We start from the raw sequence: 13,825 nt of genomic DNA on the forward strand, positions 1-13,825 counted from the left end.
GACCTTCCATAATTCATAATTTCATCTTATATTTTGAAAAATATATATAATTCATTTATCTTATTTTGAGCAGAAGGAATTGTCTTTTACATTCCTAAATAAAATGTGAAGCGCAACTTTGTCTCCTTGAAAGTCTTTGCTTTTCTGACAATCTGCCAACATTCACAGTAAAATCCATAGAGCTGCATTAAACTGAACTGACCATGTCTGCAGTCGTGATAATGTGTGACTGAGCGAGATTTCACAGCTACACGCTGATGAATTAGAAACAGAAAAAACCCTCTGCTCAAACCGTATCACATATACATAGATAAAATACACTTTTATAAATTTTCTGGAGAATAAAAAGAATTAAAAAGAACATTTTACAAATAAAATGCGAGAATATTACTATGAGAAAACATAAATGCCATGTAGATAATCACCAAAGTCACGGATCAATCTTTCTCACTTTAAACCCATCTACAGTTCTTCCGAATAGTCCTGCAACAGTGGCAGGTGGCTCTTATTCTAGCAATATATATTGGTATACTGTATATTGTGTGTGTGTGTGTGTGTGTGTACGTGTGTACATATGTATGTATATGTATATATACACACTCGTACATACATACATTGCAGTGAGTACTCTGAACAGAGATGTAATAATACAAAACAGTAGCTGAGAAGGAAAGTTATGCTGCCCTCAAGTGTCTCTCCCCCCAATCTTCATCTCTCTCCTAAACTCAAGTGCTGTATAGTTGAGGATTTAGGCCTGATTTGCAAAAAGTTTTTTTTTTTTTTTTTTTTTTTTTTTTTAAATGTCCTGCCTGATCGGTAGCGATTCAAAATATCGACCTCCTAAATCAGAAGATTGGACTTTACACAGGTGCAAAAGATGTAGTTTTTTCACTCTCTGCAAAAATCTAATCCATCTCTGGTGGTTTGAAGAGGAAGAAACTATAAAAACCAAAATTAGACAGTTATAACTCATAAAAGAAAAATTCGATTTTCTGTTGCGGTACAAATGTAGCCTCAACTGCTTCTCCTAATCTCTCGTTAAGTTAGTCACTATCATTAAGGCAGGCACTATTACACATTTAAACAATGTAAGTTGTAAAATAAAGCTTAATCTGTGGAATAAGATAAGGTAATGTCTTCAGATTGCTTATTTTGTCAAACCACCACAGTTACTTGTGTTGCAAAGATAGAAAATGCTCACGACTGAGAATCTAGACCCAATAAAATGAACAAAGACTTAAACGACTAACCGATTATTAAAATATTAACTGAAAATTAAATCAGAAACTAATAAGAGACTGTTTCAACTCTAAAATGTTGACAACAATGCAGTGGAAGGGACACTGCTCTCTGACCGCTGGCTCTAATTTAATGCCAGTTCTCGGTGACTGAATCCGCACGTCCCAAACAGAAAATCTGAACTTTTATCACAGATCACTCCTTGGCTCGGAAAAGTAAAAGAAATACAAAGCGGGTGAATTTTTCTCCCAAGCAGAGGAGTCCGTGGAACGAAACGCTGAAAACCCACGTGTTCAGTATCAAGCACTCGTCAGCATGATGGATCGGTGATCCTCCCGGTGTCCGTCGCACGACTGTTAAAACTCCGTAAAAGTGAGTGTTCAGACAGTTCCTTTCTCGGCTCGGTTTCCTTCCACCCGGCCTCCGTCGGTGAGAGCCACATCAGCCCCACGTCCACACAATTACAAGGCCTTTCGGAGCACACTGCGACAGTTCTGTGTGAGTGTGACACTCATCGCAATGCAGACAGTTAAAATGCGTTAGATACACTTGGAAGTCCTTCTGGGAGATGTGAGGTCATATTCAGCAGGAGCTAAGGTTACAAGGTTGGACAGGATTTACTGGTTTTCATCCGCAACACTCAGACAGTAACTCAAGTAAGGAAATATGAGAATAGTGAGAAATATCAGACTATCAAATAACAATGTTAAAAAAATTGGCTGTGGCTGGCTAAAATGATAGTTGATTAGGACGCAAAAGGGTTACATGAGAAGAAGCGCGGCTCTGCGTGGAGCTCTGGCTCTTCAGGACTGTCTCTCAGTAAAATGAAGCTGCACAAGCAGATGCCGATCGGGGGCCAATCGTTTGCCGCTTGCATCTGTTCCGAAGTCTGCATGCAAAGTTAACTTCACTCCCAGAGCCTCAGACGGTCGGAGGTTTAAGAGTTGTTCTGTGGTTGCAGCTGTTGCTGCATGTTGTTCAGGTCCTCGATCAGGCGCTTGAAGGTGATTCTCCTGTCAGGCGACTGCTCCCAGCACCTGCGCATCAGCTCGTACACCTGTCGAACACGGAGCGTATTAGATAACAGGTGGGTTAAAAAAAAAAAAAAATTTTTTTACAGCTTTAACAAGTGTTGACAGCAACATCTGCGAATGTAAAATGCTGCTGTTATTACTTTCCTTTCCTATAGGTGGCACATCAGTGTTCAAAGAGGTGTAAATAATAAATTTTTGGCTTTCTGGGACAAAAGCTGACAATTGAGAGAGAGAGAGAGAAAATGCAAATGACAGAGCCAGTCAAACCTCGAACGGTGGAAAACAATGTAGAAAACCCTGATAAAAATATGGCATTTTCTTTATATCATAGTAACATTTAAATCAGATGCCTCATGTATATCAAGATTTGTTCACCAGGTATGTTTCCATTGCATTTTGTTTTTAATTAATATGCCAACTTTTCTACCTCATCCAAGCATAAAATCTTTTTCGTTCTATTTCATGTTTTTAATTTCTGTATTTTTGGCATTTCCACTTCTGTACATAAGAAGCCTCTAGTCTCTCTCTTCAATCTGTTGCTGCTGAGGCCAAACATTTTGACTATTGTTTGTACTGCTTTCCTTTCCTTGTGTTTTCTTTTGCTTTCGTTTGGTAAATAAAGACAACTCCTCAGAACACATCTAAAAAACAAAAACCTGTGTCCATGTCATTACAGTGTTGTATGGAGTGTATGTTTGTTCTGAGAGGACAGTTTCTTACGGGCTCAGGACAGCTCTCAGGGCGTGGCAACCTCCTCCCTTCTTGCAACACCTTCACCAATCGGATGATGGTCATCTGACCTTGAGTTCGGCCGATCATGCCGAGGAAGAGCTGTGCGGGTGAGGACAAGGACGGTTTATAAAAGAAAACAACGTACGGCACCGTTCGATACTGGTTCTAGTTTATATACAGGTGAAACATGAAAATACAGCTCCAGTGAAAATCGGTTAAGACTGTGATGATCGCAGAGCAATAGCACTTTACTTAGGATACATCACAAACACAAAGCAACTCAATCTTTGTTGGTCAAGATGGAATAGCTTTTCCTATTTCACCTATTTAGCCTTTAACATGTCTCCTCTTGAACATTCACTTGACCCGTGCACGTCTCTCTCACTAACTGCCTTCCAGTAGTAGTTACAGGTCAGTCAGGATGACAGTGCTTGGCAGTTAAAGGCCTGATGTTAATGAAAGAGCTCCATGATAAAGTGAGCGTTTAACATTGGCACAGGCTGTAGCTCCTGGTGGAGTCTGTCATCTGCCGCATACAAATGTGTGTGTGTGTGTGTGTAGTGCTGTGAGAAATCCACGGATTTATCCCTGCAGGACTGGTGCAGCATGTGTTATATGTATTTTAATGTGCAATCATCAAAGTGATGCATACTGACCGTCATCGGGCTCTTGGAGGAGTCACAGTAGGTGATGAGTTCATACATCGTCACCCCGAAGGACCAAACATCTGAAGCAAGGTAGAACTTGCAGAGAGTCAGACACTCTGGAGCATACCTGAAAAACAAAAACGTCAAGTGTAAGAACATGAACTCTTGATCATTTTAACAATACGTTTTTGTGTTGATGTGACCGTGCTTTCCCTGTTTTTCAATGTCACTATCACATAAAGTATAGTAGTACTTAAATATACAGCTTTAACGCTTTTTTTTTAATATAGTATAACACCTTCAGATGCACTAAGATCTGCAATACTGACAGAACAGGCAACTACAACAAATTTCAGATGCCCTCTTTCAGATTTAATTCTGCCAAACCTGCAATAACTGATGTTTTTGGCCACTTGCAGGCAGCGTAAACAAGTTGTGAACACAAAACTGACATACTTTGCCATTTCAATTCAAAAGTTGATGATAAACTTGTTAGCAAACGATTCCTAATTTAGACATCCAGCAGTTACAAAGCAGCATTATCATTCTCGTGGAGTCGGGGTTCTGGCCACCTGGCGAATTAAGTCCAACGTTCACTCTCTTTTAGCTCTGTTTTTGGTCTCTACCAACGCCTGAGGGAAATATCTACATATTTTCACCACTACGCTATAAAAATATGAATATTTTTCTCATCTTTTTGTGCAGATTACTGTTACCCAGCACCTGAAAAGACTTTATGAATGTGTTTGTTTGCTTCAAGAAACATTAGTAATGAAATCATACAAGTGTCCTTCATGAAAAAAGGACGGTCTCTGTTGAATTTTACTGAATGCAAATTTTTAATAAAAACACTTTTGGGAAACCAGTATCGTGCAAGAGTCTCCAAACCAACAAAGGGTCAGTTAACCAAGGTTACAGTTTGTTCTAAATATTAACTTTATATTGTATTTCAAATAGAATCCCCTTGTGAGTATTCCAGCTCAGATAATAATTTAAAAAAAACCACCTGCTTAAAACTTCTCTGCTCTTTTTAATTCTTCCCTCTCCGTTCATTACCTAATTCCTGTCATTTCAGTGCTACCTAGTTCTTTATGCTCATTTCCTTTGCCATACAATCAATTCAAAATGTCACGTGACGCCAGAGTCAATTCATTGCAGAAAAGAATTTGGATTTGTGCATGAATGGATCACCATTTTTCCATATTTTACACAGTAATTATCTCTTCAATTCATATACTATCTGTCTGCAGTTAATTCCTTTCTGATCCTTCTAATTTCATTTAGTATCTCTTCCACTTTTTACCCTCTCCATCCTTTTACAAAATCTCTCTTTGACAGTAAGATCTCACTTATCGTGGTCGAGTTTGAGTGACTAAAATGTACAGTGCTTTTCTAACTTCCCTCCCCTTGACTCACCAGAAAACAGGGCTGTCGTGGTCGTCCTTGACAGTGTAATATCCCTCATTGTCCTTAATGCTCTTGGTTAGGCCAAAGTCTCCAATCTTCACCGTCCTCTCATTCTCCACCAGTACATTTCGGGCAGCCAGGTCTCGATGGATGTAATTTCGAGATCCCAAATAATCCATTCCCTAAAAAATAAAAAAAAAACCAAAAGAAAAAAAAACAGGGTTACTATCCACAAGTTCAGAGTTATTGAAATGATGTGATTTTGACTGAGTGACTGAAACATGCAAACAAACAAAGCTATGTCCGGTGGGAGAAGACCAGCCAATGAGTCGAGGACACATACCTGATGCATCATCTATTTAAAAAAAAAACCCTAACTGCACTGCTAGCCATGTTGGTTCAGTGTTTTTCTGACATCCGCACTGTTTCTCTATAATAAGCTCTATGTGTTGCAACATAAAACTTTTAAATCAACGACACCCCACCATAATTAAGTTGGATTTTTAAATGAGCTGTTTATCACAGACATTTACCGGATCACCAAGAGTTTAGTCCTCTTTCCTGAGGTGTTTTTGGCCTGTAAGCTATAAATCTTGGCAAACAACCAACAACAACACATAAGAAAGTTCCTGTTCAATTTTATCTGTTCATACCTTTATCAAATCATGTGACAATCACGTGACTACTGTTTTGGAATGTAGCTCACCGCCAGTATCCACACAGGAAGTGTTACAACATTTCGAAACAGTATGCGCATGGGTTATTGTAACTGCACGGTAGTCAGGTGTTAAATGCTAAAGTCTGGCAGCTGGTGTTTCACTGTTTGTCAGTTAAATGTCATTATGAGAAGGGGAAATGCCAGCAGGTCAGAGGAAACCGCTCTCTAAGACAAACTGTGTTACCTTGCATATCTGGACAGAGTAGCTGAGCAGGGTGCTGAGGCTGGTCTTGCTTTTGTTTCTGGGTAGATACTCCTTCAAACTGCCCAGTGGAAGATACTCCATTATCAGCTTAATGGCCTGACCACCTATAAACAGATTACACCAAATAAAAGCAGTTAGCGACAGACAGACAGGACATGAGGCACAAACTGGGGATACATTCATGCTTACTTGGGTCCGTGTGAATGACACTGGATCCCTGGCAAAATTACGCTTCAGTCACTGGAGTGTCTTCCTGGACTTTAAGCATTAAACTTAAGCACTTTAGGACACTAAGCTCCAGATAAAGCAACATCTACCCTAAAAGGCCAGACTTGCTCCTCCTCTCAGTGAAGCTGCTCTAAAAGGAACATTTTACATTTGTATGACCAATAGAGCGGGAAAAAAGAGAGTTCTAGGTGTCTGCCACTAAAATGTCTAGAGGCACCCAAACTTTTTACTCAGCTTTCCACTGTAACATGGAAATGTATTTACCATGCCTTTATTTATTCTTGTTATTTTTAAAGCACCAAAGCCCCCGAGCAGGCAGCCACCAGATGTGCTTACATCACAGAGCTCAAAGCTCTGGCCTCCACTACATCTAGGGAAAACATCTTAATGTAATTTGAAATGTGTGGTGGCATTGTGTTGTGTTGATTAGGCATCAGGAAGACATTTCAGTGACCGCAGCGCAGATCCATCAACACGTCAGCGTCTATTTGTCTGCAACCGAATATACGTTTGACAATGTTTGTTTTCATTTCTGTCCGGATCTTACCTTCCTCTTGGCAAATGCCCTTGTATTTGACAATGTTTTCATGGTAGAGTGCCTTCAGGATGTCGATCTCACTTGAGAGGTTGTTGCTCTGCTCCTCCCGGTTCTCGGGCTTCAGTGACTTCACTGCCACCAGCTCACCAGTTTTATCTCCCCGAGGATCATAGCGACACAGCTCCACTTTACCAAAGTGGCCCTGCAAGAGGAGCGTGAGAAATTTAAATAATTCAGACAATCATGAATGAGTTCTACTCTACTTGTGGCACTTCTGCTTTGGCAACAACTGTTTCTTATCATTGCCAAAATTCTTTCAGTTCTTGCTCGTATTTTTTCTTTAGATGACACTGTCTACTGTATTTTCTTTCTTTTCTTTCTCTCCAACTCATTTTAGGAAATGAATTACCACATGAATGCTAATACTCCTGGTGTCATTCTTCTTCAAACATTCTTCAAACAGTAGTAAGCTGAGATGACCCATAAAATAAGTACCCATAATCACCAAAGTACTCACAGTATGCACTACACTAATTTGTGCACTTGCAAAATGTCAGCTTGATCGTGGAGGGTAAGATCTCGCTATAAAGAGATTATACATAAGCACAAAAACAGCACAAACACAGCAGGAACAGTTTACCTCTCCCAGGTCTCTGATCTTCTTCAGGAATCTCTTTTCAAACACAGTTGGGTCCACCTCTGGTGTAGGTTGAGGTTTGATAGATGGGTCTAATTAATGAAAAAAAGAAAAAAATACATAAACCTGCTGAGTCTTTTTCTTCAACATAAGTACACTTGCATCATAGGAAGTCTATTGTGGTTGACACTGTCAAAGTTTCCACCATTATTTTCTGTGGTTATGTAACTGTTCACTTGATCTTGTTTCCACACAAATGGCAGCTTATAGTATGACAATTCATTATTCAGGCACAACTCCTTCTGTATCACCATTATCAATAATGATAAAATTGTTTATTTAACCCTTTTGAGTGCAACTTGTAAAAGCCTGATTTTAGTTAATGTGATTTTGTACCGGTCTTGGTATTTTAATATAAGAAGGTCAAGGGGGTAATAAGCTTTAACTTTAGTAAGACTGACTGCAGTTTCCAATTCTGACCAGCAGGTGGAAGAACAGAGTCTATTAAATTGCCCTGGGGCCCAGTTGAGGGGCAGATCAGTGATAATGTACCCAGTGACCTTCCTCACATCTGAGTTGAGTAAACAACTCTCTCTCTCTTTGCACTGCTTACAAGGCTGCTGTTAGGTGAGATACAAAACATGCAAAACATTCAGCTCATATTCCAACTGAAAAAAAATGCCTTGAATTTTTGAAGTTTTTACCCAGTTTCAGCCTGCTCTGCAGTTGTATATTCACGGACTGTTCAATTGTATCTTATCGGCTTAAATTTCTGGCTGTTGTTCTGACAGAAAGGCTCGACACAATGGCAGAAAAACCGCGGACAGTACACACATTCCGCCTCACACGTACTTTTTTCTTCTAGCATGTCAATGTCTCTGACGATAGCCCTGAAGAAAGGCCTCTTCTTGGGGTCATAGTTCATGCAGTGGGTCATCAGCTCAGCCAGCTCTCTGCAGTCTGGGGTGGCCAGTTGGCACTCCGTTTCATAAAACCTCTCCTTCTGCTCAGCACAGAGACATACATAGGAATGAGGAGGTGCATGCCTACAGAGTTTATGCAATTACTGATGTGCTTTAGTGGACAATTGGTGAAAAAAGAGGAAGAAATTAAACAGGAATGTTTAGGATAGCTATCAAATTTGAAGCCATAATTAGTTTAGATGTATGAATGATTACGCACAGTCATGTGAAGTGCCTGTGTGTGCCTCATACCTCTGTGAGTTTCTTCTCTTTGAGGGGGACTTCTCCATCATAGCAGATCTCCCACAGGGTGGTACCAAATCCCCACTTGTCAGCTGCAATACTCAGGGCAGACAAGCTCTTCACACACTCCGGCGCGATCCACGGGATACGATGCACACACTCTGGAGAAGCCAACAAAGTCAACTTTAGCAACAGTGAACCAAGTGAGCACAGGTTTGTTCTGCGTCTACATAAACGCAGTAAGTCGGCTACGTGACCTGTAGGAGATACAGGGGAACATTTCCTCCAATATTACAATATCATCTTAAACTTTTTAACAAGCAAAGAAAACGAGTACTTGCTGACCCTCTTACGGACAAATGGCGATTTGTGTAAGAAGGAGATTCAACAGACTGAAAGAGCATAACAACTGAAAAACTATATTCTAAACATACTGGCCCCTGTACTCATCAGGCTGTAACAATCATATTTCTATTCAAGTTTTGTGGTCCGGGTCCTGTCAGTTCTTAGCCTCACTTGGAGATGGCCAGACGTCCTCTCTGATCCATGTCCTTCATATATGGTAAACTTTATTTTCCTAAGATTGTTATGCTTTTTCTACATTTTACAAGTTTGTTATGTAACATTGTCTCAATTCTCTATATACGACATCTATTGTGTATTACAAGAGAGATCCTATTTTCCCCAAATTAAAGGCTTTGTTTGGGAGTTTTTTTCTTATCCATATCACGATCTAAGAATAAAGGCCTGACCTTACTGTCTGTTTGTATTGAAGAATGTAAATTGTTGTACAAGTTCTGTTCTTTAAAGTGGCTATAACAAATTTTTTTTTAATATAATATCAATGTATCCAAAGACAATATAAAAACAAATCAACAATGTGAAAGGGGTTTCTCATAGTGACGAACCCTCAGAGAATTATCACCTCATCGCGATTCTCCTCAGCTTAACAGAGCTTTATAGCGAGTTTCAGCTGATTGTTTAGCTGTCCTGTCCACAACTTTACAGTTTTGCTTCATTCTCACTGCTCTCACAGCATGGCTTTCAACTGCAGCAGGCAGCTGTTTTCAGTGAAAGAAGTTCTAAAAACCCACTGTACACCACCTGCTCATCACCAACCGGGGGGACTTGGTCCAGGTGGCAAAAAACAGCACAAAAGATTGTGGGAATTGTGCCCCCAAACCTGGAATGTGTGTATGTTACTCATCTACACAAGAAGGCTAGCAACACCAGTAGTATGTTAAGCACTGTTTGGAATGATTAGGGTGTGACTGGGTGGATCTCAGCCAACATAATATCAACATGATCTAAATACCAGGAACCAACCGTAAAATGCAGTACAGCTCTGACAGGGTGACTGAGCAGGTATTTGGCTTAAAATGTTGACTGATTGCCTCCGTGGCATCTAAAATATACTGACTGGAAGATGAGGGGTGTATATTAGCAAGTGCATGCAGCTCGGAGCGGAGCACAGCATGACTGACTGGAGGGAAACGGAACGAGGAGTAACGAGGGGAAGAAGCATTGGAGAGGCTGTTTGGAGACAGAAATGGGAGTGGGAAGAGAGATAATTGAGTGTAAGGGGGAAAAAAGAAGGACAAAAGAAAGAGTAAGAAGAAAGAAAGTGATGAAGTGATGAATAGATTTTAGGGTTTGAGTAGAGCGATCAGAGATTGCTGGGAAGAAAGGAAGGGTGATCCCAGTAGGTTTCTGAGCACTTTATCCACTATGTGTTCAATCAAATCTATGTACGAGGACACTGATGTGTAACTGGAAGGCTGGTTGCACCACAAAGTGATGAAGACAGAAAAAATGTTAAAGAGTTCTGGGAACCAAGGGGGAGTCAGGAGTATTCCCTAGAGGCCACATTAAGATTTCCAGTCAGTCCTGTACCGATCCATCTGTACAGGCAAACTGTGTTATATCACACAACTTCTGACTCTAATTGACAAACAGAAACATGAGCCGACCATCTGAGGGGAACTGTGCAATCCGAGAAATGTCCTTGTTGTGATGTCTTTCCTGAATTTAGATCTAGCTTTTACAAACCAAATTACATTCTGAGAGGGAAATGTGCCCATTGCAATGTTATTGATTTTGTGACAAATATCTTTCCTATTACTGACAATCTGCTTGATTGAAAATGTTATTTATTTATTTTTTTTATTGGGTTTTTTCTTTTTTCTTCATTGCGTGGGAAGAAATGAGGGAACAGAGAATGACTTCTAGGCAAAAATTACAAAAAACAAGACCAAAACATAGAAGAAGCACAGAAGGAGCTACAACACGTCTTATTAGTTAATACCTCACAGAATAGAGTCTTAGGAGAAGCGCATGAAGTAGATTTTGAAATTAGTTTGATGTGGCTAGTCATCAGGCTCATGGGATCAAGTCTCAACCTCAACCAACCTCAGAGAGTGAATCTCCTGGTCAAAATAGTTTCACATATTTATAGTTTTAATTGACCATACAGCCAATTTTTTTGTCTTTGGACTTCTAGTTAGCTTTAAGAATTTATTTGAATTAACTAACCCATCAATTATCTAAACTATTTGAGTTTAATTTTAGTACATATATCGCTTTGGCTCTCATTTTGGTTTTACTTTCCTTTGCAGAGTATGTGCGTGTGTGTATGTGTGTATGTGTTTGTGTCTGGATCTGTGCTCACCCTCTCTGGTAAGTACTGTGATTGGTATTCCTGGGTCGCTGAGTTTGATGAAGGGTCCTCCTTCATCAGTGCCCAGTCCATCTCTGGCCAGCAGGATGTTCTTAGCACACACAAAGCCATGGACCAGCTTCTTGTCCTCCTACAAACACACACACACAGAGGATATATTTTTTAGATTATGTTGAAGAAACTGACCAAACATTATGCAGGTAATGCCATGGCTGCATACAGGACTTACTTGATTACATTCTTATCATTTGTGTGTATATATGTGTTTTGTTACTCTTACCAGGTAGCTGAGAGCTGAGGCCAGCTGTTTGGCCACCTGGAACTTCCATGGTGTGCTGAGTTGAATCTGCTGTCTCCTCATAAACAGGTCCAAGGGTCCTAGTTGGACAAACTCCTCCACCATGATATCTTGTGACACAAGGAGGCACAAAAGTGTCAAAAAAGTTAAGACGCATTCTCATACACTCATGAGCCTACACTCTTTTAAATATACACTTACTCTCCAGGTGGCGGACACACACTCCGTACAGCAGAACTATGTGTTTATGTGACACTTGTCGCATCATGCTGGCTGTTTCAAAGAAGGCCTGTCGACAGAAAGACAAAGTTGACTCATTACATAGCATATTACAAAACTGTTAAGATTTTGGGGAAGGTTGCTGCTTTAAGTATTGTTAGATTGTACAGTATTGATGTAGTCAAAGTCCTCATAAGATCAGGTGTGCAAGGATGAAGAGTATCTGTGAGTGTGTGTCTCACCAAGGAGATGTCCCTGTGTCCAGAACCCAGCACCTTCAGGACCACCTTGACCTCCTGGAAGGACGAGTAACCTGCATCCTCGTCCTCCTCACTCTTCACCCTCAGTGTGCCCGAGTAGATGTTGGTTCTTGTGCCCAGGCCAAGGTGCTCCTCCTGGTTAACACGGCAGGGAGCAGGGAAAAACAGCATATTACATTAAATATCTACATCCGGAATCCAAACTATACCTACCATAAGAGCGGGGGGTTCTGCATGGTTTCTGGAGCCAAATCAAAGCTTTTTACAAAATCCGACTGAATAAAGTTCAGTTGGAATAAATTTTTCTGCATGGAGGAACTTTAAAGGGTTATTTATTCCATGTAAGCAACATCTGCCGTGTACTTGAAATGAAAATACAAGTACTTTTTGGCAGACAGATATAAGAATACAATTTCTGGAAAAGAGACATGCAATGCAAACAAACACAAAAACACTACAACTTAAGTTGTTTGTGCATTAACTACACTCTGGTATATTTTACATATATATAAAATACAGCACACTGGAAGCTTAAACTGTAATGCTAAAAATGCATTTACAATCATTTAAAAATTTGTGACACATTATATGAACTTACATTTTTATTATTTATTTTGAGAATTTTACATCTTACATCTTGACATCTATAGACGTACTGTAACGTGATCATATGAAATGCACTACTGTCGTAACATGGGAGACAGACGTGAAGTTGAGAAGGCGCACCTGTTCAATCTCCTCCTTGAGAATGCGATGGAAGCTGAGTTGACTCTCCTGCATGGGTGTCTGAGGGGCCGGTGCTCTATCTTTAGTTACCACCAGCAGGTTAGAAACCTCTGCAGCCAAACACACACAGACACACACACACACACACACACACACTTTTTTAAAAAGGGCCATACCAGGGTTTTCATATGAAGATGTGCAGGCTAAAAAAGTGTGTATATTTGTATATGTGTATATTACCGCTGACCATTTTTAAAAGTATGATAGTGTTTTAGATTCTTCTCTGTTAAAACCACCCTGCAGAGACTGAACAGTTGTTTGTGTTAGGTAATCTGTCACAGAAAATGTCGCATCTGCTTGTATTGTTGTCAAAGTTATGTTATTGTTCAAAGTTTCAACTGACTTGAAAAGTGAACAATGAACTCTGCCAACAATACAAGCAGAAACGATAAACCTGGGTTGAAGTGTCTTTCGCAACATCCAGGAATGTTACAAACATATAGATACTCATAAATGCGTTGAGATTCAGCATGAAAGCAAAACTGACTTTACATGTGGTAAAACAAGCACTCAACAATTACGTCAATGTGGCAATGATGTGAAGAGCTATTCAGGTTGAGTTACTATACTGATTCAGTTTATTTTTTGTATATACAAAGCAATGTGTGGGAGGGCAAAGTTAAAAATGTGTCTGTGCCTGTTACCGTACTAAGCGCGCATGTAGGTCTCTGTGTGTCTGCCTGTCGGTGTCTAATGTTGTGACAAAACCAGTGCTCTGTGGTTTCAGGGGGGACAAAAAATGAATCTGCACTCTACCGGCTTTACCTTACATTCCCCGTCAAAGAGCGCTAAGTGCACTGCTCTGCGACATAAAATCTGGGTTTTCATGCAAAAGCCATCGAATATTATACAAACTGCACCCACTCCTCAACCATGTGACCTAATCTAGACATAACCTGAGTTTAAGACCAGCCAACATGGTCTTATTCAAACCTTACTTGTGTTAAAAAAACAAATTCTAGAAAGGCATTTACACACACTGGCCCACTCTCAAA

At 40.1% G+C, this 13,825-nt stretch overlaps 1 protein-coding gene across 1 annotated transcript in view; it reads right to left on the reverse strand.

Annotated features, from left to right (window-relative positions):
- Positions 1-753: 753 nt before the first annotated feature.
- The window catches only part of jak1 (Janus kinase 1), a 36,487-nt gene continuing 23,415 nt past the window's right edge, over positions 754-13,825 (reverse strand). The window contains exons 12-25 of the mRNA XM_040129756.1: positions 12,771-12,880; positions 12,027-12,179; positions 11,767-11,854; positions 11,548-11,675; positions 11,259-11,397; positions 8,600-8,751; positions 8,238-8,388; positions 7,389-7,477; positions 6,758-6,950; positions 5,962-6,086; positions 5,069-5,241; positions 3,662-3,779; positions 2,994-3,104; positions 754-2,296 (exon numbers count right to left, since the gene is read on the reverse strand). Of these exons, the coding sequence (XP_039985690.1) occupies positions 2,177-2,296; positions 2,994-3,104; positions 3,662-3,779; positions 5,069-5,241; positions 5,962-6,086; positions 6,758-6,950; positions 7,389-7,477; positions 8,238-8,388; positions 8,600-8,751; positions 11,259-11,397; positions 11,548-11,675; positions 11,767-11,854; positions 12,027-12,179; positions 12,771-12,880 (1,850 nt within the window). The 3' untranslated portion in view covers positions 754-2,176. The remainder of the gene's footprint in view (positions 2,297-2,993; positions 3,105-3,661; positions 3,780-5,068; positions 5,242-5,961; positions 6,087-6,757; positions 6,951-7,388; positions 7,478-8,237; positions 8,389-8,599; positions 8,752-11,258; positions 11,398-11,547; positions 11,676-11,766; positions 11,855-12,026; positions 12,180-12,770; positions 12,881-13,825) is intronic.

The sequence above is a fragment of the Xiphias gladius genome, chromosome 6 (genome assembly GCF_016859285.1).
Source record: "Xiphias gladius isolate SHS-SW01 ecotype Sanya breed wild chromosome 6, ASM1685928v1, whole genome shotgun sequence".
NCBI classification, from domain to species: Eukaryota; Metazoa; Chordata; class Actinopteri; order Istiophoriformes; family Xiphiidae; genus Xiphias; species Xiphias gladius.